Source organism: Triturus cristatus, chromosome 4_2 (genome assembly GCF_964204655.1).
Source record: "Triturus cristatus chromosome 4_2, aTriCri1.1, whole genome shotgun sequence".
Taxonomy (NCBI): domain Eukaryota; kingdom Metazoa; phylum Chordata; class Amphibia; order Caudata; family Salamandridae; genus Triturus; species Triturus cristatus.
Window position 1 is genome coordinate 688,116,713 of NC_140586.1, and position 26,343 is coordinate 688,143,055.

At 45.0% G+C, this 26,343-nt stretch overlaps 1 protein-coding gene across 6 annotated transcripts in view; it reads left to right on the forward strand.

Annotated features, from left to right (window-relative positions):
- FYB2 (FYN binding protein 2) overlaps positions 1-26,343 on the forward strand; it is a 438,738-nt gene that overhangs the window by 282,019 nt on the left and 130,376 nt on the right. For all 6 annotated transcript variants that reach the window (XM_085602511.1, XM_085602512.1, XM_085602507.1 and 3 more), the window contains exon 10: positions 347-375. In XM_085602511.1, coding sequence (XP_085458637.1) covers positions 347-375 — 29 coding nt within the window. The remainder of the gene's footprint in view (positions 1-346; positions 376-26,343) is intronic.

The following is a 26,343-nucleotide window of genomic DNA, read 5'->3' on the forward strand; positions in this document are numbered from 1 at the left end:
AAATACAAGTTCAGATCCTCACCACTGACCACCAATGTTAGAAATGGGGGTCTCTAGTTGGTAGAGGTATGCACAGGAGCCAAGCTCTGAAGTCTGAAGGTAAATTGACATGAGTTGAAGGGTAGAGAAGTAGAATGAAAAGCCATTAAGATCCTGCTGGTACCATGTACTTTGATGATTACTGGAACTTAGAGGAGCAATAGGGTATATAGCCCCTATAATTGAGTGAACTTCACTTCCTCTTTTGATGTAACTCGTGCATCTGACATGTTCTCTCTCAGTTGCCTTAAAAATGTATTTAATTCTGCTTTTATCCTTATTCTTTATTTTTTTTTTCCATTACCAGCTTTAAGGCAATTTCTGTCCCAAACTTAAGTAAGTAAACTTCTATACTATGAATAAAAAAGCAGTACTTATTTTTAATGACAAATTAATGTGCCTCACCTTTGTTTTGCTACCCCTCCCCTCTCTCTCATCACCCTTCCTTTCTCTGTCTTGTTGCCCTGCTTTTCTCTGTCTTGTCGCCCTTCCCCGTCTTGCCGCACTTCCCCTCTCCGGTTTGCTGCCATCCCTGTTTTACAACCCATCCCTTCTGTCTTACTGCTTATTTCCTCTCTCTTATCTATCTTGCCACGGCTTTTTTCTCTTTCTTGCATTATCACACCTCTTTCTCTTTTGGAACCCCACACCACCTTTTCCTGTCAAACCACCCTGCCCCCCTTCTCTGCCAGGCCACCCTCTTCCAACTTGCTCTGTCTGACCATAATACCCACAATTCTCTCTATGGCTTGCCATCTTCTTTGTCTGGACACCCTCCCGATCTTTTCCTCGCTGTGATCAACCCTTCACCCTCTGTACATGACCGCTGCCTTCCTCTTTCTGAGTGGCTGCGCACTCGATCTGCATGGCTACCTTAATCTCTCTATGGCTGCTCTACTCTTGTTCTCATTTCATCCTTTCTCTTTTTTTCATTCTCTATGGTTTCTTGGTCTTTGTTTATTTCATTCACTCTGTCTCCCTCTTTTCTTCCTCTAGTGTTTTCTTTCTCCTGCTTGATCAGATATTTTCTTTCTCTTTCTCGTTCTTTCTCTTTCTTTCACTTTCTCTCTTACTTTCTTTCTCTATCTACTTTCTTTTTCTTTGTTTTTCATTATTTCTTTTTCTTGCTCTTTCTTATTCTTTCTCTTTCTCAATGTTTAATTTATTTCCTGTTTCTCTCGGTTTCATTGCTTTGCAAAAGACATAAACGTGTATAATCAGATGACTAGCATACACCCATCAGTCTTCACAATGTAGCAATCCGTGTGCATAATTTTTTTTTTTTAAAACATCACATTATTATTTTATAGAAAATACCAGTTTAGCATTTCAAATGCATTGCTACTGAAAAATAGTTTACACAGCCAGTTTATCACAAGCTTCGTGGATATGTCTGAAAACAAGCAAGCAGAAGTACTAACCTTATTACTCCCCCTTGAATAAGAAGTTTAGTGTATTTTTCCTAGACACAATTCTAATCTGATGAAATAACTGTGAAGCGTTTTTTCTAGGCATTGGCACAACAAATCTGTAAAATGAATAGCACGTATTGTGTTTTTCCCCCCCAGAATGTTTCATACATTGATGTCCTAAAATATACCTATCGAGGGTTGCTCTATGACATCTGGTTTAATAACGTCACAACAGCTTACCTAGTAGTGTTTAGACTATTAGGCGAGGTCCCACGACGATCCTCTGCCCTCCATCAGAATGCCATGCCCTTTTGTAGTGTATCTGAGGAGCTAAAAGTGTGGAGCAAGATGTTTGTAAGACATGCAGTGGGTGAGAATGTGATGTGAATTACACGTCTATAGGCCAGCGTTGGCTACTCCTTATTCATTACAATACATTAGAGAGAGCATGGTTTGTTTGGATATACAAAAGATAAATACGTGCATCAAAAATGATATTTCTATGTAACAAATAAACATGTTATTTTATTATTGAATGCACAGTTTAGGACCAAGGCTATAGGGTTTTATTGACGGGGAACAGCTTAGATTGAGGCTCGGCGTGGCCAATACAAGGCATTGGTATGGTCATAGCGCTTTACCTAAAATCAATTGGTGAAATCTATTTTCTTTGCCACTGTCCAGTGTTGTAATTAACCCTGGGTGTAGTAGTGCTACGTGTAGCCACGCGGAGTGCACTTTGCACTACGCGAGATATGCATAGCACTACGCGAACTGTGTAGTGCGCTGTTCGCAATGATTGCACAGTGCCGGATGCTTGTCCGCACTGTGCAATCATTGAAAACGGCATCTTGCACAGTGCGAGATGTCGTTTTATGCCGCTCGAGTAGATTTTTACTCAACGCGGACTGGTAGTTTCTCATCGCGAGCGGTCGCGAGCATACGCGACCACTTGCAATGAGAAACCTGACCTCCCCGCGTTGAGAATCTCGCCGGGAGGTTTATTTTCCACGCTTGCGATCGGCAACTTGACGTTGAGGACCGCAAGCGAGCAAAAAATGCCAGCTACGCTATGCAATTTTGCACTGTGCTACATTCAATTTGCGTAGCGCGAAGTAACACAAACTACGCAAACTTCGCGAGCGTAGAGTATTTGTCCGCCCAGGGTTCGTTGTAATTCACAAAGTAAGCCCTTCAAAAATGCTTGTTGCTAATTTGCATAATACAAATAGGCAGTAATTAGGTGGAATTTCTGGTGATATCATTATTTTTTTTATTTTCGGAAAGGAGAGCAAATTGAAAAATGCTCAAGGGGAAACGAATGTGATCTAGGTAACATAAATACAGGCCTAATTTGGATTGTACTATAATGTAATGCATGGTCACCATAATTAAACCTACAGCTTGTCACCTATTAACCTCCAAAAGCAAATTCTATATTGCCTTTTTTTCTGGCTCATGTTTTACTAGTTCTGTGTTTGCTTTTGGCTCCTTTATATTTCAAGAAGCTTCTGTTTGATCAAACATCATTTTGATCAAAGCTGAGAATACGGATGCACACAATAGTTTGCTGATGGATTAGCGCATCCACTGGTATATACTGAGAATCCAAGTGGAGTTGTACTCTACCTTCGCCACCCCGTTGTACTTGTAGACCTCTTTCTTTATTCAAACTGCTCTATTGAGGTTCCCTACGTGCTGGCTTATTGTCAACACCTGTGATATTCTTTGTTCCTTTTGTACCAGATCTGTTCGGTGTACTCTCCTCTCGAGTTATCCCTGGTCGCTGCCAGATTTTTTGAGTTTTTCAACTGCAGATTTCCCTGGAGACCTTTCCATGTCTCCTTCCCCATTAGTCTTATTTTATTCTTCCTTTTTTTGCGCCTTGAAAAAAGTTTTGACCTTGGAGTGAGTTCTACACCGAAATATGCGTCGGTGCCTACTCTAGAATCTCAAAGACCAGGACACTTTTCCAAACTAAACCCCTTATAAATGGAGTATTCTAGGGCTAATTAGTAGTTGAAGCTTTGAAGTATATTGATGTATATTCAAAGCAAGTATTTGTTACCATCTAACCTTTCCTGGTGATTTGAAAGTAACTTCTTTCTCATTTTATTGATGTGTGTAATAAATGTCTCAATGATTGTATAGTGGGAATGGTTTGGTATGTTTGCAAGAGTGACTGTAAGCCTGACTGCGGTTTGTTCGGGAATTCATGGATCCTTGGGGTCTCCCAGGGTATATGTATGTATATATGTGTGTGTAGTAGTAGAGTCCAGCGCAGTTCCTCTAGAAACTTGTTTTGTCCCTTTAGCTCATACAGGAGGTCATCGACTGTCCTATGGGTCACTTTCTGGGTTCAAAATAAGCGGGACTAGTCACTCCTGAGGTTTCAGACAGCTTGGCAGTCCTCCTTCTGATCTTGAGATTTCCAGGAGTGTTATGAGAAGATGTCTATGGGGTCCACTCTTATGCTTAGTGCCAGCCTGTTGGTGGAGGGCAAGGCTTTTTCCATTGCCTAAAGCACTCCTGTTCAGGTACTCTACACCTTGGTGACACCCTGACTAGACAAAGGGTTGGGGGGGGGGGGCCTTGGTGTGAACTTCATCTGCCAGTTACAAGGGAGGCAAGAGCCCCAAACATCCTGCCAAGGGAGGCGTCCTCCCATCCCACAGACACAACTTTGTCCCCTTTCTGGGAGTAATGTACACCTCAACATAGGGGAGCCACGGGGGTCAGTTGACAGCTGGACATTGGCAAGAACGCATTTTGTTTTTAGGCAGGAAAATGAAAACTTTCTTAAAGTGTCATTTCCAAAATAGTAATATAAAATCGGGATTGACTATTTACCTAGATTTTAAATTCTTATTAAAATTAGTCATTGAACCATTTTTATGGCTACTACCAAACTGAATAAAGTACTTTTTTAAAGGTTATAGTGTCAGCCAGTGTTAACCTATTGTAGAGCAGGTCTTGCCACAGTGAAAAATGACATTTGAGGGTTTTCACTGGCAGGACGGTAAAACATTAAATATACATGTCCTACTTTTTAAATACCATGAACCCTGCCTTATGGGCATTTAGGGCCTCCCTTAGAGGTGACTTATAATTATTAAGCTGTTTGTTTTGCCAGGTCAAAATGACAGTTTAAAACTGCACACTCAGGCTGCACTGGCATGCCTGGAGACCTGTTTTAATGTGCTACTTTTGGGGGTGGCACAGTGAGTGCGGACAGCCACCAGTAGCTTATAATTTGCAGGCTCTGGGTACATGTGGTACCATTTACTAGGGACTGTCAAGTAAACTAAATATGCCAATTTGGGGTATGCCAATTCTAAAATGTTTAGAGAGGACAGCACAAGCACTTTTCCACTGGTTAGCAGGGGTAAAATGTGCAGAGTCCCATGGCTAGCAAAAACTTGTTAAGCAAAGAAAGGTGAAATATCAGGGGAAATATTACCACATAAAAGATGGTCATTTCTAACACACCCACTTAAATTATCTATGCAGGTGAGTACGTTTCCCTGTACTTCTTGCGGGTCCAACTAACTCCCCATGGATGCTTTGATCCTCCTGATGCAGGGTGTATAGAGCTGGCCAGGCCAGCCTGCAAATGACAGGCACCAGCATGTAACTGATAGAAAAAGTGTCTCCTGCCTGACCTGCTCATGGCAGTGCATTGCTTGAACTCCACGAGCAAAGACGCTATTGCACTAGCTCCATTGGCAGCCCAGCCCTGGCACTTCCAGGTCTGGTTACTTAAGTGGATGTGTTAGTTATTTTATTTATAAATCTGTGCCACCCCACCCCCTCCCCCATGCACACACTGTTCAACTGCATATTACTGACTGGCATACATTTGCATTACTTAATCTGTTGCAAGAAATACCCAGGCAGCCACACTCTCAATCCATTAGTTGCCATGCGTATGATATGGGCAGCAGCAGTTGCAAGGTGTATAAACTGATAACTCTTGTGTTCTTCAGCTCCCATCATTGGTTCCCAAACAGTAAACCACAGCTTTTATGTGAATATTCGACAAGCCCTCCTAATGGGAGTTCCAGTACACTGAGGACTGCTGTGTTTCAAGTATTCTTTCCCTCGCTATATCAGGAGGCCCCAAACAGAGCCACACTGCAAAAGCAGATAAAAATATGGCATTAAGTAGTATAATGTTAGAAATACTACATTCAAGGATTGGTAACCATTGCTGTCTGACTCTATAATGGTGCTAGCCCACTGTCCTGCGAAGCCATTGTGGAGACAGGCAGCAGGTTTAAGTGCATGCATTTGGGTTTGATGCGGTCCTAACCCTCAATAGACTTGGGTTTTGGGTACTTTTTGTTCTGTATTGCAAGTAACCCCGATTTACCATTATGATCATTGGGCAGTGATCCCACTATGAGGATGAAGAGCAACAGCAGCAGAAATTCTTCTTTTAATTCCTCCCAAGCTTAACAGCATGGAGGCTGGACCAACAGAAATGCAAGGTGCTGTTGTGTAGTTTCTACTAATCCGTAGGATCTCGTGTTTGTTTGGACAAAATAAACTAGATGCTTGGTGCCTAGACTGATTCCGCACACCCCTGAAGGATATATTGGCCTATTGACCAACAAGCTCACAGTGCAACCGTAAGCCCCCTAACCTTATCAGGGAGCAAATGGTTTATAGCAACCACTAAACATGGCAACCCTGACCCCCTCAGGAATCATGGAAACAGGCTAGAAGCTTTTTCCGAGTCACTCGTGCTTATCCATGCTCAGAGAAATATATATAATACACAGTGGGATGTTTTCAATAAATTTATTGAACAAATGTTATTCTTGTATAGAATACATGTGCTGCGATAATCAGTAGACGGAAGCGGAAGAAAGTGATTTCAAGCACCTAAAGCGTAAATAGTAGATACTGTTCTACCACGGTGCTAAAACAGAGTATATATGTAGGCATATAAACAAGGCAGTAATCGGGCATACACCTATTATGCAAACCCTACTCTGCGTGTGTGTAGGTGTGTAGCTAAGAATCCCCCCCCCCCCCAAGGGACGAGCCAACCCAATTACCTGGCTACAGAGAATGTAGAAGCCCGTTTTGGTCACAAACTTGGACCCCTCACGGAAATGTTAGACTGCTGCATGGTGAAGTCTCAGCATGCAGAGATCCTCTGTGTCAGCTGAAGTGCCTCCTCTACTAATCTATCTGGATGCTCATTATTTATAATAAAAAGCAGCCTTGCGATGTACGTGTACATTAGCAATGTTATTGATATGTTGATTGCCCTGTCGCCCCGTGGATGAAGATAGGACGACATTTACACATAGTGCGTAAAGAGGCCTAGTACATGATGTTCGAGGCATCGTGATAATGTTGTCCGAAGCTAGATGTGTAAACAAGGTAGATTGAAGATCCATTGTTGTGCATGCACATATGTGCAAACGTTCACAGCTGAAAAATAGGACAATGTAAGAAATTAGCCTCTTTGCTACATGGGCCTTTCCTGGGAATAGAACAGTGCAGTGGTACCTTCCTGCCTGATGAGATTTGTCGCTTGATCATGCTCACTGTGGGGAGTGAATCAGTGGTGGCTGTTCACTCTCATGTGTAGGAGTACTGGCTTGCTTTCAGCGAGGCTGCCTGGGAATTGCTCCTGCCGGATGGGATGAAAAGATGCGTACTGATCTTTCCCCTTCTGCCAAGCTATCTGAAGATTGTCACTTGAAAATGATTTACTGCTGCGATGCACATGCTTTTTAGGTCGAGCCTAGACAGTGTATGCACTCTCTCTCGATCTGTTGCATGCACTTCTGGGCTAACAGCACACTCATTGGCTTTTGATTGGTTACTATGATTGTCATTTCAAAAGGCTTGACTGCAATTGGTTACTGTCCCTTCTTCATCCCTCCTTATTGTCATTTGTTTCCTCCCAGCCACAGGGCCTACCTTCGGCTATCCTCCCGCTTTTGTCTTGATCCGCTCATTTTCAGGGACTTGTTTTTTTCCATCCTTTTGTAGTGTTAGCAGTAAATGTTTTGAAGTAAACTCGCGCCCTGGGCATAAACTCAAGAGGGGGCCGAGAGGCCAAAGAGCTCAAGTTAGAGTGAGGAATGCAGCATCCTGATCGCAAACAATTCACAAGCTTATTACGTGCTCCAGGATTGTGTGATAAACCTTTATGCATTTCCATTCAGGAGGAATCCTGGAGCAGGTAATGAGCTTGTGAATTGTTTGTAATCAGGATGCTGCATTCCTCACTCTGTAATGTGAGCGCTTGGGTCTCTCATCAACGTTTTCCAGACACAGAGGCATGTATGTGTGCCAATGTAAACACAAAAAAACACACATCCTTGCCCTATGCCCTGCAGCTTTGCCAGTCAAACGCATGATATTGTGAGAGACTAGAGCATTATATTAAGGAGTTAAATGTTGCCCGTGCTGAATATCAATTTATGGTGCGATGGCAACATCTTTAAAATGACAAGTTCTCCCTGTGTCAATACTATCAAAACTTTTTATTAATAACTTTTTTTAAATTTACTATCTGAACTGTGCTTTTTGTTTTTCACTTTGTAAGTGTCAGAAAATAATTTGTATTTGCTTTAACAATTTAAATCGATCATTATTTTCGATAGTTTGGAGACGTTTTTATTTGTTTTTAAGAAAAAGTCTCCTGTCTTTCAATAAAAAAAAAACTAGTTTTTTATTCAAAACGTTTCTAAAAACATTCTTATAGAAAACGAGGCAATTTCAAGATGGCTGCATTATTAGGGTATGTGGTAGGGCCCTTTTTAGGTCTCACCTAGGCAGCGCACATGCGCTGTCTCTCCGAGACATGAACTAATCTATATCATGGGTGACATTCCGCCTATTGCCGGGTAATTTCTCCTGCCGCTTGCCATTAGTAAACTCTGGCATTGCTTTTTATTGGCTGTGCTTCCGATGCGTCACTTCCATTTATTCCGGAAGCAGCACCGCCTAACTACTGTTTTCATCCGCTTTCGTTGTTCGTGTCTCCGAGGGGCTGTATCTTTTAACCCCTTCCCCGCTCATGACGGAACCACTCCGTCATGAGCCACGGTTGCGCTGTGCTCATGACGGAGTGGTTCCGTCATGCTGTGGCCGTTGGCGGCCGCTCCGCCCACGCGGCGCTAATTCCCCGCCTGTGCGGGCGATTAGCGCAGTGGGCGGAGACGTGACGGAACCACTCCGTCATGAGCACAGCTCAACCGTGGCTCGTGACGGAGCGGTTCCGTCACGAGCACAGCGCCACCGCGCTGCCCCTAAACCCCCCCCCCCCCCCAGCGCCGCGGCGGAATTCCTGCCGCGGCGAAGGGGTTAATGTAAGGACTAATTCTTTTTGTTTTTAAGTGCCATGTTCCACCGACGCCATGCACATATGTTTGAAATGCGCGGGTTATATATTAATTTAGGGACAGCTTGTTTATTATACAATTTAGAGACAGAAAGTCTTTGTTTTTAAAGCGGGCCATGCCGCACTTTTAGTTAAAGTAAACCATAGCATCCGCAACCCTTTCTTTTTTCTCGGCTCGCCGTATTCAGATTTCAAAACATACAAGCCACTTCAATGCGCCATGCGCCTAACTTTTATGTACATTGCGTCCGCTTTTATATTTGCAACATGGCATGGACATCGTGGCTTGCCTTCAAACACTTTCACTCTCAGCTTTGTGCTCTTGAAATGGGCGCTGCGCTCTGCACTCGGCGATGGTTCTGTGTCCCTACCCGCTGTGGTGTATGTCTCCCCCGGGGCTTATGTTAAACTCTGAGTGCTTTTACTCTCAGCACGGTGCTCCTGAAACGGGTGCTGCGCTTTGCACTCTGCGATGGTTTTGTGTGTTTGAAGGCGTAGGAAAGGAGCTAATTGCATCAGCTCTCACCACCACTTGTGCCCATTGTTTTCTGCAACTCTTCATTTAGAGATTCCTAAGTCCATCGTGCATGTGGAATAGATGGACAGTTGACAGGAGAGGTCTTGGCTAATTCTACCTGAAAATCACTGAGGTCATGCACACGCAGTTTCACTACACGCTTGCCAACTACTTATTTATTCCCGTGGCTCCCGCTTCATTCGCAACCACACACATTCTTTAGCGGCGCAGACGATCCGTTTCCTGCCTGCCACTACACATCTTCCGTGCTGTCCATGTACTAACATGTAGCCTACAGTAGCGGCGTTGGCCTGGCCTCCCGCCCCAGTTCAGCATACCAAGACTCCAAAAGGTACATTTATTTTAAAGTGATTCTCTTAAATTTCAGGTTTAAAAATAACACGCAGCATTTGTTTTATAATGGATCTCCGCCTTACACAATTGCTTGTCTTTCCGGGAACCAAAATGTTTTAAATGGAAACTTAACCCGCTGCTGTGCTATCCACTGCCATCTCCTGCAGGACGGAAGTGAATGGCACAAGTAATGGCGCACACTGTTGGGGACGGGCGTCTGCCATACCCACAAGCCCCTATTTTCACAGAACACATGCAGACAAAGCTGAAAAAGAGCTGACTGGAAGTTCTTGTGATAGTGCTGTGTGTCCTTTGTGTGCGTGCGTTTCTTTTACAGTGAATGTTTCTGGAGTGTATATGTATGGGTCTTTTCTGTACTTGGAGAAGGTGTGTGAATTTCTGGTCAGACTGTGCATTCTGTTTTTGTCTGCAACAGGCATTATGGAGGTTTGCTGACACAGTTTGTATGTTTGGGCTTGACGTGTTGTATATGTGAATATCTCTGTATGCATTTTCTTTTGTTGTGTGCATGTGTGTAAGTTATAATTGTGTAAAATTTCTTCCAAAATGGTGTGCTAGCTTATTTCAGTGATGCATTACTGGTTCTGCTTATGCTGTGTTTAAAAGATTTGTGTGAGGGTTTGTGTGAGGGTACTTTGCATATTATCGAAGCTGTGTACTGATTGTTTTTTAAATATTCGCTGTTATACATTTATTAATGTTTGTCATCATGACCTTCAGCTAGAGTGTCAGATCGCTTCACATAAATAGGAAGGCAAGCATTTGCAATCAATTCTCGCATTTATGAGAGTTTGAGCTATTTGCATTGTAAATGACAATGCCTTTTATGTATTTGTTGGCTTTTAAAGCAGATGAATAAAAAGCATTATTATTTACAATGCCAATTGGTCAAACTCTCACAGAAGCGAGACTTACTGCATTGCAAATGCTTGTTCTTTCTCTCCTTCTGTTTGCCTCTATGACTAGCAGCCCAGTGGATGCACAGATTATGGGGCTCATTTAGACCTGAAGCAGTACTTGGAAGCTTTGCTTTTCAGATCAGTAGATAAGGAAAATACTTACCTGAAGAAAAAGTATGCACTGCAAGAGGAACTATTACATAGTTCTGCTTGATTACTGAGCATTGCCTCAATTGGCACATATTTCTATTTTACAGGGCAGCCACCAGATAGATTAGGTAGATTTAGGTTGAAAAAAATTAAGTATGTTGGGATTTCGCTATTGAAATTTCTATGACACTTTACGTTTTGTATTTTTTGGGGAAAGTGCAATTTTTTTTTGCAAGTCAGGAACTATGACTTCGGTGAATAGTTGACGCTGCATTGTAGGGCACAAATTGTGCATGGGAGTTGGCAGGATCAAAACGGACTGCATGAGACTATCAGTATAACAGTTTTCATGGGTCAGTGAGTGAGGTAATACACATAAAAGCAGTCAAGGGTAAAATGTCACATGTATTCAGTCCTTGCTTTCTAATGAGCAACACTTTACATAATTTTGTATTCCCATTCCTAAAAAAAAAGAAAGTGGAGGGCCAACCAAGTTAGGAAGTATACAACTGACATGGTGTGTGATCTGTCATTGCTGTTCTTCCTGTGCCACTTGCATGAAAAGTGTGGCGGGGGGATACTTGTTTCAAAAGCTTTGTGTTCTTATTTTTTTTATTTTTTTATTTATTTATTTTTTTTAAATAAAAAAGGGCATAATGGCCTGAGCTGTTAACGTTGGAACTGGTGAACCGGGTTAGAGTCTCATCTCAACATCCTGTGGTTGTGGACAAATCACTCAATCTCTCGATGCCTACCAAAAATGAACGTGGCCTTGTATAATGTAACCGGTGCTCACGTAAAGCGCTGTAAAACCTTTGGGTTGAGTTCACGCTATATGAAACTGCCAAAAAAAACCCTACGTTACGATTTCTATTTAAAAATTTGAAGTCCTTGAGCTGATGCATTTAGCCCCCCTTGTCGAAGTGTCAGTAGACACATTCATCTTCCGTCCCTGGTTATTGCATTCTTCCGGCTAAAAGTTCTCAAAAGCGGATCTGCCCTTGTTCATCTTTTCAGTCAGGTAGAGTTTATTTTTTTGTGTTTGTTTTTGCTGTGAAGAAAAGTGCATAGTGGGGTCGTATTTGTATTTGGTGTGTATCTTATCCATGTTAGTGACATGCTATGTTTTTTATTATGTCAGAGGGTGTTACTTTCTGTCGTTCATTAGGGTCATGCTTCTCGTTGAACATGTTCATTGGTGTTGTGTAACATACGTGTTTTTTAGGTCAAACGCATTTTTTGTTGCCCAAGGCTCCGAGGTGTTGTGTGAATTCTCTCTTGCTTCCCACCCTCCTGAGTGGGAGGAAGTGTGGCTTGCTCTGAACTCAAGTTGCTCCCCACATTGCTGCCATGTATTTGGGAGCCTCTGTGTTTGGGGGCGGCATCTTTTAACAACATCTTTGAGTAAGGGTGGAGCATGATGATCGCTGGAGGAGGCTAGGCAGTCCCTGTCACCAAACACTTTGTTGGCAGAGCGTCCCCGTTAACAGTTCATCTGAAAATAATAGGGACTGTGGATTTCATAAGTTATCATCTTCATTACAGTCAAAATCGTGGATCACTCCTGTTTCTATCATCTGCCTCGTTGGTTGCGTACATGATATGCACTCGCTTCGGTACTCTACAAATCCCGTTTGGTTTCTCTTCCATTTCTCCAGCACACTTGGTTTACTTTTGCATTCGCTGGGGCTGCCACCCCTCTCCTAACTCTGCTTTTTAGGTCGAGCATCAGCGCGCATGCGCTGTCTGCAAGACCTGGTGTAAACACTCTATGGAGTGTAATTGCACCTGGTGCTTCCCATTGGTTCACAATCCTATCCCTCTTATTACCTCGCTCCTTATTGGCGGGTGCTCCCGATACATCACTTCCGTTTTAAGTCGGAAGCACTGGCCAACTACTGTTTCCTTACTCTGTAGTCCATTATCATTCTCTTTGGGGACTACTCTTATGTACAACATCCCTGCTGCCTTTTCCCCAACACCGACTGCAGCGCGAGGCTTGAAGACTAAATGACAGGCTGCTGCCGTCAGTCAGTTTGAATCCATGCTCTGTTTATCAGGCCAGTATTGCTCATGGCGCAAATTGGCAACCAATGCCATTACTTTCATTTGCGGCCATTACTTTCATTTGCGGCCATTACTTTCATTTGCGGACACAAGTTTGATACGATGAATTCTCATCTCGGCGGCAGGACAACAAGCGCCTGACTGGAGTAATGTGCGCGTGCGAGGACACCTCATGCCTTCGCTCAGAGATGAGGCGCGTACCGGGAGATGCCGCACAAGCTGTGGCCCTGAGAGAGACAGTTTGGCTTCAAGGGTATCTTGCAATTGCTTAGAATCAGGCATTGACTTTCACAAATGCATTATAGTACACACACTGCTAAATGCATAGTATGACAGTCAACTACCTCTGCCCTCCTCCAGTGCCCCAGCACCTCACAAGTGGTAAACCTAGCATTTCAAGTGATTTCTACGCTCCATTCCGCTCCTTATATCGATAGCTTCCAGTCTGCAGTTTTACGTAGCAATGGCTGCTTTGGCTTCTGTTCATGCAGACCAATGTAATATTGCACTGAAGAAGGCTGCTACTCCGACTCGCTCTTTAGTGTCCCTGGTTCTTTTCAGTAATGTCCACTCCTTCCTTGTCTTTCCCCTAACCCATTAGCAGCCAATTGATGTTTACTAAGGTGCTTATAGTGTGAGACAAAGGGATAAATCCTGTAATGACATCAGCAGTAAAGGGTTTTTATGCCACTTCTTCAGTCTCAGGCATTTTGATATCATGTAAAGCGCCTCAATACCTTCATATCGAGTTTGCACTATAAAAAAGTGCCAAAAACAGCTTCCTTCTTACGTAGGTTGTCAGCGAATGGGAGGTGCTTTCATCATTTAGTTATAAACAAGAGAACTTTGCCGCTGAGGCTATATAACAACCCAGGGGCGGCTGGTGACATTTGAAAATGGCGAGGCGTAAAAGTGCTGGAGGAGTGCCCCGTAACATAACCTGGACGCTAGCTTACCACTTCGGTGCAAAGGTGGGAGATAAAGCTGCCAAGCCAGAACACCCTAAATTAACATCCCAAACGTGCATTACTGCCAGCTCCCAAAGGCCTAAAGTCGCGTCAAAACGCACTCTGAAACTAGGCCCAAAACACACCTTTTCCTCCATGTATTTTCTTCAAAACACTTGCAATCAAAATTAGACCTTCCCAACTCTGATCCCAGCTAAGCAAATCCACTCGGAACCACCTGCAACACCCTACAATCGATCCCCAAAAACATGCAAAACTCACGTTTAACATGGGCTTGTATGGCAGCTCTTTCCCTTCCTCGACTTTGCCAAAAAACACCCTTCCCATCGATCGATTCCTCCCAAACTTCAACTGGAACCCCCTAAAAACTACTTCTCCACCACCCCAACACTGCCCATTGGATAACATCGCACTTCCACTACTTCGATCATCTTCAAACTCACTGGGACACTAGTTCCAGCCATTCCAAAGAATCTCAGCAAGAATTACACAAATCCATCCACTGGAAGGGGTATGACTTTTCACCCAAACACAAGCCCCCCGCAAACCCACAAAAACACCACCATTATGCACAAACCTGAATCGGGCCCTGAGCCCTAGACTCCGGGAACCCTAGCAAACTTCAACCCTAAAGACCACCCCAACCTTAGCACCTAACCCTAAACACCACCCCAAACCTACCACCAGCAGCGGGAGAAGTGAATAAAATGAAAAGAAAAACTTACCTGACTGCCTATGCTCCTGGTCCACCGTCCACGTTGGCGCCTCTGCCACCTTCAAACTGGTACACCACGTCACGACGTCCGCACTGGTGTGGCAACCCCTCACCCAATCCTGGCGCTGCTGCAGCACCAGGATTGGCTGAGGGCACAGCTTACGCTACGCCCGCCGCCTGCCCATTAGGAGACCGAGGGGCTCCTAATGGGCATGCGCAAGGCAGTAAAAACACAAGTACGCATGACTGGGCACGGGCTAAAAATTACTCTCCATGCCCACTCATGCGCACTTGTGCTGACTTTCCATGGCTTGTCTGACAATGCCTGTCAGTCAACATGACGCCGGACCGCCCACGGTCCGACGTCATGCTGACTGACATGCATTGTCAGTTCTCCCCACCCTCGGCGTCTCTGAACTTAAGTAAACTAGGTTCAAAGACACCGAGGAGGGAGCTGCGGGCGCAGGCGGGGGGGGGGGGCAACGCCCCAATGGATGCACCGCGCCTGTAACAACCTGCCACTGGGGTAGTTACACTTACAGACTGCTAAGCTGTAGTTACCCCGCTGCCCACCTACGCTATTCCCATGGCAGACTTCTACCACAAACTCCATGTGCTTACCTGCCACGGAATCCCAAGCCGGCAGAATCCGTCCCTCATGATTTAGCAACTTTGCCAGGACGTCACTTTTTCCACTACCGGGTAAGAGGCTGCTGTAAGGTGACTATATATATATATATATGCATGCCATGTACTTAAGCAGCAAAACCTGCACATGAAATAAATAAGTGTAAATTGTTATTGGTATGATTGGGACATGTGACCTGTACTGGTATGGCATGAACCTAGCAACACAGCAACACAGCGTGTGCATAATACTTAGTATCCCCTCCTCCAATGCCACCCCTAAAGTTGAGAAGATACTTTGTGTACCTTACCTGTGTATGCTGCAAGAGAGTGAACCAATGCCTATACATTTAGCATGTAAGCAGCATGCTCCTCGAGACGTTTATGAATGTATTTGTGTAATAGCATGAAGACGGTATATTGCTAGTTTCCAACAATCTTCACCATCATTGTACATCTTTAGTATGCATTTATATATTTAAACCTTGTATGGATTTTTGAGATTAGCTCATTCGGTTAGCAAGCTTGAAATGATGGCACTGGCATCTCTAATTTTCCTCTATTTGAATTCAGTGGGAGCATGAAGCAGGGTCAGGTGGAAGGCAGGGAGGGCTGGTCTGTTTGCCCGTGTATTTGGGACTGGTGCTATTAGCCTTCCTGCCCACATGCTGTTGATGTTAACAGCAGCTAATTATCCTTCCTTTTCATTATGCACTCAGACTTGCTGCTCAGGCCATAATTGCGGATGGGCAGTTAGTGATGGCTAATGCACTTTGAAGAGGATCTTAACCATTGTTGAGAATCTGATCAATTGCATTAAGGCTTAAATAAGAACAGCATTATAGTCTTTCATTGTGCCTTGATTTTGACCATTGCTGTGCAAACTGTATGTTCGAGGCATATGAGCTGCAGATTATACACTGTGCAGATTATACACTGTGCATAGATCGCCATCTGGTGTTGGGCCCGGATGTTTGCAGTTTGTTTTTCCTCTTGGAAAGTCTTTGGAAGTCACGAGTTCGGTGACTCCTCCTCTGGTTCGTATTGCGCATGGGCTTCGGCTCCATCCTCAGATTGTTTTTTTCTGCCATCGGGCTTGGATGTAATACTTCGTGCTCCGGTTCCGAACTTTCCAGTTCACCGATCGACGCATAAATCCTCGCTCATCGAGCTTCTTCAATGATATAAATCATCTTACTCATCTTCTCTTCGGCACTTCTTCGATTCCGGTGGTCGACGGCGGCCTTCGGGCCTATTCCGGCTCCGGGCTCGGCTGATGGAAAGAACTCCCTTCAAGAAGTGCCCTCGATGTGGGTCCAAATTTCCCCACACCGATCTCCATGAGGTGTGCAACCTCTGCCTCTCCCCAGAACACGAGGCCCGAGACTGTCCCGCCTGCAAGTCTTTTCGCTCAAAGAAGACCATTCGAGATCGACGGGCTAGACGCAACATGGCGCACTCCTCGACCTCCGCTCCAGTCGACATCGTCGGGGATGACGTCGAAGCTCCGGGACAGCAGGACATCGAACAGGAGGACGACGACCTCATCAGCGCTTCCGAGGCTGACGACTCAGATGTGGAGGACATCACTCCGGCGCAGCGGGTCGTGAGTACAATTCCCCCTCCCAAGCCCACGCCGATACCGAAAAAGGCTTCGGTCACACCTTCGCCTCCGGGCCTAGGCAAGACCAAGGACACTGCTTCTCACACCCCACCTTCGGGCCCGGTAAAGAAGCCTAGTAAGCCTTCCGGCAGCTCGGGCTCGAGCCAGCCGACCACCGGTGCCGAGAAATACCGTTCGGCACCGAAGAAAACATCGGCCTCCACCTCCACACCGAAGCCTTCGGGGTCGAAACCTCCCACTCCGGTGCCGACAAAACATCACAAGACCCTCGGCACCGACACTCCCGTGCCGAGAACCTCTTCGGCACCGACCAAAAAAACGGAGGTTCCAAGGAAGCACAGCTTCGATAAACCTAAAAAGCCGTCGGCACCGAAACCTTCGGCGCCGGCCGAACAACCAGTGTCACAGGAGCTTTTCACACCGGATCCTTTGCAAAAAACTCTCACCAAAGATCCAAAGACTGGACACTTGACATTATCTTCCAAAAAGAGACACTTGGACAAGCCAGCTCCACCTCCACCTCCAAAGAGAAAGGACATTGCTACCTCTCCTTTCAGGGTGCCTTCACCACCTCCTCCATCCTCTCCACCTCCACCCCCACCCTCTCCACCTCCACCTCATCGTTCCCCCACCTTGTCTCCTGTCCCAGACGATTTGGGGGGGGGACCCTTACTATGATCCAGCAGATGGGCCACAAGATCCCACCCCTACTGGATCTCCAGACCCATGGGATGATTATAACAATCCGGACATCCCAGATGTCCCACAGGATGACCTTTATCCATCTAGGCCATCCCCTCCTGAAGATTTCTTGGGTTTTCACCACTTGTTACAACGGGCGGCACACTACCACGGGGTGGAGTTACACACAGACCCAGTGGAGGAAGATTTTCTCTTAGACACCTTTGACGATACACATAGGTCCACTGCCATTCTACCTATGTTAAAGGGCGTAATTAAACATGCCCCTGAGGTTTTTAAAGACCCAGTCAGGGCCAGGGTCCTAAACCCTCGGATAGAGAAAAAATACAAAGCCGCACCCACAGACCCTTCTTACATTAAAGGCCCTGCACCATTGGACTCACTAGTGGTGTCTACAGCTAGGAAGCGCTCAAATTCTCAGGTGTCAGGCGAGGCGCCCCCACCTGACAAAGAATCCAAGCTCCTAGATGCGTCAGGGAAGCGCACTGCATCACAAGCGGCCAATATCTGGCGTATTGCCAATACGCAAGCATTGTTGGCACGTTACGACAGGGCGCATTATGATGAGCTAGAGACCATCATGCACCATCTCCCTGAAAAGTACAAAACTAGGGCTAATGAACTTATTCAAGAGGGGAAAACAATAACCAACAACTCGATAAGATGTGCCCTAGATGCAGCAGATACAGCCTCCAGGGCCATAAACACCAGTGTCCTTCTCCGTCGCCATGCCTGGCTCAGGGTTTCAGGGTTTAAACCGGAGGTACAAGCCTCCATATTAAATCACCCCTTCGACCAAGACCATCTCTTTGGCCCTAAGGTAGACGAAGCCCCCGAAAAAATGAAGAAAGATGCAGACACGGCGAAATCTATGGGAGCCCTACAGACACAGACTCCCAGGCGATCCTTTCGCCGTTATTCCTTTCGGGGCACGGGCAGAGGCTACTCCTCGGACAGTGCGTCCAAGTCCTATAAATCCCCCCCTCAATCTACCTTCACGAAAGGTTATCAAAGAGGCGGATACAGAGGCAATAATAATAAGGGCAGAGGCAAAACAAATACCGCCCGCTCTGCCACACCTCCTGCCCAATGACTTTCCCACGCTCCCTCCAGACCATTCCACTCCCGTCGGAGGCAGACTACAATCTTTCCTTCATGTCTGGGAGACAATCACCTCAGACAGATGGGTGACACAAATTATTCAGTCAGGTTATTGCTTAGAATTAACATCAACACCCCCCAACATTCCACCCAAGCACCGCCCTATGTCGCAAGAACATACTGCGCTACTAACACAAGAGGTGATCTCCCTCCTGCAATAGAGCAGGTCCCCATAAATCAACAAAATTTAGGGGTCTACTCCCTGTACTTTCTAATTCCAAAGACAGACGAGACCCTACGACCTATCTTAGATCTCAGACCTCTCAACACCTACATTCACTCAGACCATTTTCACATGGTAACCCTTCAACAGGTTCTTCCACTTCTCTCCCAGAACGATTTTCTCACCACTCTGGACTTAAAAGACGCGTACTTTCACATCCCAGTACACCAGTCTCACAGAAAGTACCTCAGGTTTGTGGTAGACGGACAACACTACCAGTTCAAGGTGCTCCCATTCGGGGTAACAACAGCACCAAGGGTTTTCACCAAGTGCCTGGCAGTAGTGGCTGCACACCTCAGAAGACAGCACATTCACGTCTTCCCTTATCTGGACGATTGGCTGATAAAAGCCACGTCCTACCAACAATGTGTGCGACATACCGCCGCTACAGTCCAACTACTTCACCAGCTAGGTTTCACGGTGAACCATCAAAAATCCCACCTGGTACCATCACACACAAAACAGTATCTCGGCGCCACCATAGACACCTCAAAAGCCGTAGCCTATCCCAATCCTGCCAGGATTGCAAAGATACAAGCGCTGCGTCAAAAATTCCTATGTCAACACTCACTCCCAGCAAGAGTGTTTATGCAGCTCATAGGGATGATGGCCTCTTGCATCTTTATAGTGCCGCATGCAAGACTCCAAATGCGTCCACTCCAAGAGTGCTTGGCGCGCCAGTGGAACCAGGCCCAGGGACAACTGACAGATCTGGTGTTGGTAGACGGTCGCACCCATCGCTCTCTGCAGTGGTGGAACACCACAAATCTTTCCAAAGGTCGACCGTTCCTTGACCCGGTCCCACAAATAATCCTAACGGCAGATGCATCGCTCTCCGGCTGGGGAGCTCATCTGTTACATCTAACAGCACAGGGCACGTGGACGCCGCAACAGAAGTTACTCCACATCAACCATCTGGAGTTACTGGAGATCTTCCTCGCCCTAAAATCCTTCCAAGCGCAGATTTCAGGCAAGGCAGTCCTCATTCGCACAAACAACATGACTGCCATGTACTACATTCAAAAGCAGGGGGGCACACACTCTCCACAGCTCTCTCAGTTAGCACAGAGCATATGGAGATGGGCAATTCCACAAAAGGTTTTTCTCCTAGCCCAACACGTCCCAGGACTACAAAACACCGTGGCAGAACTGCTGAGCAGGCAGACACAGCAGATCCACAAGTGGGAACTTCACCCACAAGTTCTTCACCCGTTCTTTCAGAAGTGGGGGCATCCACACATAGACCTATTCGCCACCCACGAAAACAAAAAATGCCCAAGCTTCGCCACCAGATATCCACACCCATTGTCCAAAGGCAATGCGATATGGATGAACTGGTCAAACAAATTTGCATACGCTTTTCCACCTCTCCCACCAATTCCATTAGTGGTGCGAAAGCTACATCAGCATTCCCTAACACTGATCCTGGTAGCTCCAACATGGGCCAGACAACCGTGGTACACCACATTGCTGGAACTCTCAGTAGTACCACATCAAAAGCTACGCCTCTCGCCATGCCTCCTAACCCAGAACCATGGAGAGATCAGGCACCCGGACCCAGCTCAACTCAACCTTGCGATCTGGCTCCTGAGGTCCTAGAATTTGGATACCTTAACCTTCCCCCAGATTGCATGAACATTATCAGGGAAGCAAGACGCCCTACTACTAGAGCGTGCTATGCAGCAAAGTGGAAACGATTTGTTGTTTACTGCCACAACAATACAATCAATCCTTTAAATGTATCCATACAGCACATTATATGTTATCTACTCCATTTACAAAGGTGTAACCTAGCATATACTTCCATTCGCTTCCACCTCGCTGCAATCGCTGCCTATTTACAAAATAGGCAGCACCTCTCACTTTTCAAAGTGCCTGCCATCAAGGCCTTTATGGAAGGCCTCAAAAGAGTAATTCCACCCAGAGTGCCACCCTCACCTGTTTGGAACTTGAATATAGTCCTCACACGGTTAATGGGACCCCCTTTCGAACCATTACATAAGTGCGAGCTGCAATTTCTCACATGGAAAACAGCTTTTCTAGTGGCCATCACTTCCCTCAGAAGAGTTAGTGAAATACAGGCTTTCACTATACAGGAACCTTTCCTTCAGATGCATCACAACAAGGTTGTACTCCGCACCAATCCCAAATTTCTACCCAAAGTCATTTGTCAATTCCATTTAAACCAGTCGGTAGAATTGCCAGTCTTTTTCTCGCAACCCCAAACAGTTGCAGAAAGAGCATTACACACACTGGATGTTAAAAGGGCTTTACTTTATTACATCCAGAGAACACAACCTTTCAGAAAAACCAAACAGTTATTTGTTTCCTTCTCCCCACCACACAAAGGCAACCCTATTTCCAAATCAGGGATAGCTAGGTGGATTGTAAAATGCATACAGATTTGCTACCAAAAAGCAAAACGTACACTATCGGTTACCCCTAAAGCCCACTCTACAAGAAAGATAGGGGCTTCTATGGCTTTCCTAGGGAACATACCACTAGATGACATCTGCAAAGCAGCGACATGGTCAACAACGCACACCTTCACAAAACATTACTGTGTAGATGTGCAAACCAAGCAACAGGCTAGTGTGGGCCAAGCTGTACTAAAAACACTATTTCAAACAACTGCAACGGATGCCGGTGGTCGCCGCTAGGGTTGGGTACTGCTATGTAATCTATGCACAGTGTATAATATGCAGCTCCTATGCCTCGAACGGAATATGCTACTTACCAGTATGCATCTGTTCTTGGCATGTAGAGCTGCAGATCTATACACGCCCACCCGCCTCCCCGGCTACCTGAATCCGTTCCAGTCTTATCTTATTTAGATACAATACACATGGGTTTCTTTACTGTTACTACTACGCTCCATCTTTCCCTGCTGGCGAAAAACAATCTGAGGATGGAGCCGAAGCCCATGCGCAATACGAACCAGAGGAGGAGTCACCGAACTCGTGACTTCCAAAGACTTTCCAAGAGGAAAAACAAACTGCAAACATCCGGGCCCAACACCAGATGGCGATCTATGCACAGTGTATAATCTGCACAGTGTATAGATCTGCAGCTCTACATGCCAAGACAGATGCATACTGGTAAGTAGCATATTCCTTTTTGAGTTTGCATTCATTTTGACCATTGTTGTACATGTTGTTTCATGTTTATTGTCCTGAACATATCCAGCAAACACCACAAGATGATGGATGGAGTGCTGAACCTTTTCAAACACTCACCCATAGTCAAGAGATCTGGGTTAAATCCATTGTTCTTCAGCTCACTTCGCCACCCCACTTTGGATCCAGCCATATGCAAATCAGTCTAGACCCTGCCCCCCATGAGAAGAGTTCAGCCTGAACTGTCAGCTCAGGTCCTCCTTGGACCGGAAACAAGCATCCTGGGACTGGTTTCGGGATATCACCCCATATCTTATATAGAGCCACATGACCATGCATGGCTGGTCAAATCATAATTGAACAACTGTTAAAAAGTTACTGGGTGTTATGGACATTTCGAGGTGCTCTGCAGGTGCGCTTCACTGTGACCGGTATTGTCACCAAAACTGGTGACTGAAGTGTTCATGTTGGTTAGTTGGCAATGTATCCCATAACACATTATTGCCTTTTAACTGCCCTCTCTGGGATTGATGTCCCCAAATCTTAACGACTTGTCTTTTTAGGTCGAGCCTGGGCAGTGTATGTGCTGCTCTGCGAGGCTTGCTGTATTAGAGTATGAACTTAAAGCTCCGCACACTCTCCACCTATATTTGTCATTGGCTTGTGTCATTGTCCTTTGTAAGTGCTGCCTTCTGATTCATTAATAGGCTTGTTAGTCCCTCCTTAGTACCGGCTTGTCTTCATTTGTAACCTCCAATGAGGACTGGCCCTTTTACTTCTATTGTTACACGGTATGGCTTATTTAGTCAGTAAGCACTATTTTCTTAAATGAGTTTCTCCTACTGCAGGCACGACATGCTTTCCTGCAACATTCAGCGCGGCATGCGTGCTTTCTCTTTCCAAGCAGCCCGGGACAATGGCGGACCCTTCTTTGAAATGAAATAGGTCTTGCATTTACAAAAGTAAGCAACTCGATCCGCAGGTATGAGAGCACTTTACATGAGCACCCGCTGCATTATAGGCGCACATTCATTTCGGTTTCCAGACGCTCCCTTTGGGGCCCAGAAGCAGTAACGGGTGCTGACAAACGTCTTTAGTATTTGAGACCCATCGAGCGCCTATTCTCAAGACCTCAGCCTAGTGGCTACTGTCAGGCATTTTATGAAAATCTCAGATCCCTAACCAAGAAACACATTTGCACAAAAATGGTTGGGATCGGCCCCAAACAATGAATAATGGCAATAGATGTATGAACAAACTGATGGATTTCATTGTATGGGTTTCTTTATTTTCACATCAAATTTGTTATTAGATTCTATCGCCCAGGACGGAAACATACTGATGCCACTCGCCCACTGTAATACATTATTACAAGTGAATAGGTGCACGTTCTTTGAATGTGCAGAGTGATTGATTATAAATGTTACCCTTTCTTTGTGCCGTTTCCCGTTCAGTTTATTGAATACTATTGGGAATTCTCTTTTTAGATGGCAAGGCAAAATATCCACGCATGTCTGTGAAATGTCATACAGGGCAGCGCTTACTGACAAAATGACCTGCTTCTATGCGCACAAAAAATCAACCCAACATGACCTGCTTCAGTGCAAAAAAAACCACAGGATTTCTTGCTGTGCGCAGGGCATTTGAGACCCTTGTGGTGGCTCCTACTGAGCCAAAAACCAATGAGCTCTTTCTTGAAGGAAATGGTCAAGTCAAATGTGTGGCTCACCTTTCAGTGCCGCGTCCAATTTCCAATATCTTCCGATCACAGCTAGCGGACTTTTTAGTTTGCTTAAGTAGTCATTCAGATAAATAAAAGAAATCTTGGACAAAATTCTAATAAGGATGAATATCTCGGAGTTTCCCATTATTGGGGTTGGTTTTTGTGGTCTCACGAACACACACTGTTTTTGGAGGCATGAAGGTACTACAGAATAATGAAAAATTGACAAAAATACCTTTCTTGCTATGTTTTGGCTCTACTTTGTGTGTGTACAGCAAGAATACCTAGAAGAAATTTAAATACCACATGTCTCACAGTCCCGATAGACAGGTTGTTATTTCGTGCAAGGTTTCATATTTAAGTTTAGGAAATCTGCCTTTTCTCCTTCATCACCCCAACATTTTTACCTTTTAGTCAACCCTATTTTTGCAGCTTCATTCCTTTGAACAGTAACACTGTTCAGGGCCCCTATCTATTCACCATGTCACATAAATTCTACTACACTAATACACTAAACACACAATTCCACACCACACATAAAGCTAACAATTCAAATACAGCACACATATAACCACTTCACACCACATGCGTCCACTACACTACAAAACAAAACACATAAGTAATAAACATTATCTAAACAAAAACACAATTCCATAACACAAAAATACTAACAATTCCAATGCAAGACATAAATCCACTACACACCACATGCATCCACTACACTACAAAACAAAACACTTAGGTAAAAAATAATGTAATTTACAAAGCCAATAATGGTAACTCTTACAAATGCGAGACCTATTGCATTGCAAATGCCTATTTTAAGTGAGCATGCTGCTGGCATGAGCTCCAGTGTCACCTATTTTCAGATGGTAGTGCAGAGCATGCTTCCACAGAGGAGGGGACGATCGGCTGGCTGCTCGGGAAAACAATGTACCTCCATTGCTACAGTTGGACCCTTCGCAATCTGCGTGCACTGCAATATGGAACAGGTTGACCCACTTAATGGCCAGTAGAATTATAGGCTGACGGTGAAACAGAAATACTCCTGTGAGACGGTTCAAAGTTTGATTTGTACTGCTTCAAAGCAGCGGCTGAAGGGTCTACGCAAAGCATCCGTTGGCTCTAGGACGCAGAACCAAAGATTCTCTATGGCTGTCATTCTATGTGGGATGTTTACTTCTCACCTCTGCGCAAACACATGCTTGCACTGGGTTTGAATTGGTGCGTGGTTTATCACTCCTGGAGTAATAAAGTGCCCAGCCTTTGTTAATTTGTAGCGGGTCACATCCCCTGGAATTTAGAGGGGAAAGGGCCTAGTAGTTACTGCCACACACAAGGAGATGATGGATGGAGCGCTGAAACTTTTCAGACACTCACCCCCAGTCAGAGATCTGGGTTGAATCCATCATCGTTCTTTAGTTCACTTTGCCACCCCAGTTTAGACCCAGTCATATGTAAATTAGTCTTGACCTTGTGCCTCATGGGAACGGTCCTGACCACACTGCCAAGCCGGGTCTTCCCTGGACCGGAAACAAGCATCCTGGGACCAGTCTCGGGGTAACACCCCTCATCAACCAGACTAGCTTGACTCCTAGCTTGACTCCAGTGGCAAAGTGAGCAAGGGACCCACGTCTGGGCATACCCTGGCAACTTAGGGCGAACAACGCAAACCCAAGGATATGATGGACGGATCGCAGAAACTTTTCAGACGCTCACCCCCAGTCACAGATCTGGGTTGAATCCATCATCATTTTTTAGCTCACTTCGCCACTCAAGTTCAGACCCAGCCATATGCAAATCAGTCTTGACCCTGTGCCTCATGGGAACAGTCCAGACCGTACTGCAGTAGTTACTGAAACATGCAGATTTTGATGCTGTAAGTAGTAAAGTACCCATTTTCAGTGAAAATGTGTATTGGATTTGATTTATCTCACAAGATAAATTCTGCCCCTTGCAGGTGTCAGATGTTCTCGTGTTTAATATTACATCCTCCTCCACTGGTTCTTAATGATGGCTTTGTGTATCGGTATTGCAGATGCATGGAGCTGCGAATAGGCACACTTTACAATTGGCACTTGGGTTCCTTTTAATCTTATTTTTACAAATGAGGAATGATCTCAGCCTTAAAAAAATATACATTCACAAGCTCAGGGGAACAATAAATTAAACTTATTGATGCCACCCCAGAGCTCTTTCTGATAGGTAGGTATCGGAGAAAGCGTATTTTGCTAGGTGTTTGTGAATTGTGTGACATTAAACAAACCAGGCTATTCAATAGAGCAGCAGGCTGACTCTGAAAGAATGTTCTGCTTGTCGTGATGTTTGGTCAACCTGCCACTAAAACAGAGCCAAGGCCTCCTTCAGTACTCAAAACAAATACTGTGACAGAATCCTTTGTTGTCTCATGCGGGTTTCACCTCTCTGTGAACTGTTTTCACAACATTACTCTGAAGACTGAGTTTATTATAAGTAAGACTAGTATAATAACTACTGATTTTCATAATTAAATTCACTTTTGGGCTATGACAATACGCAAATTCTTTTTTTTATATACTTTAATAGAATTTGTAAAAAAATGTTTAACTTTCTCTACAAACACCACTAGGCTCCCTTGTACATCTTCTATTGATTTTATTTTCCAGAACTATTAACT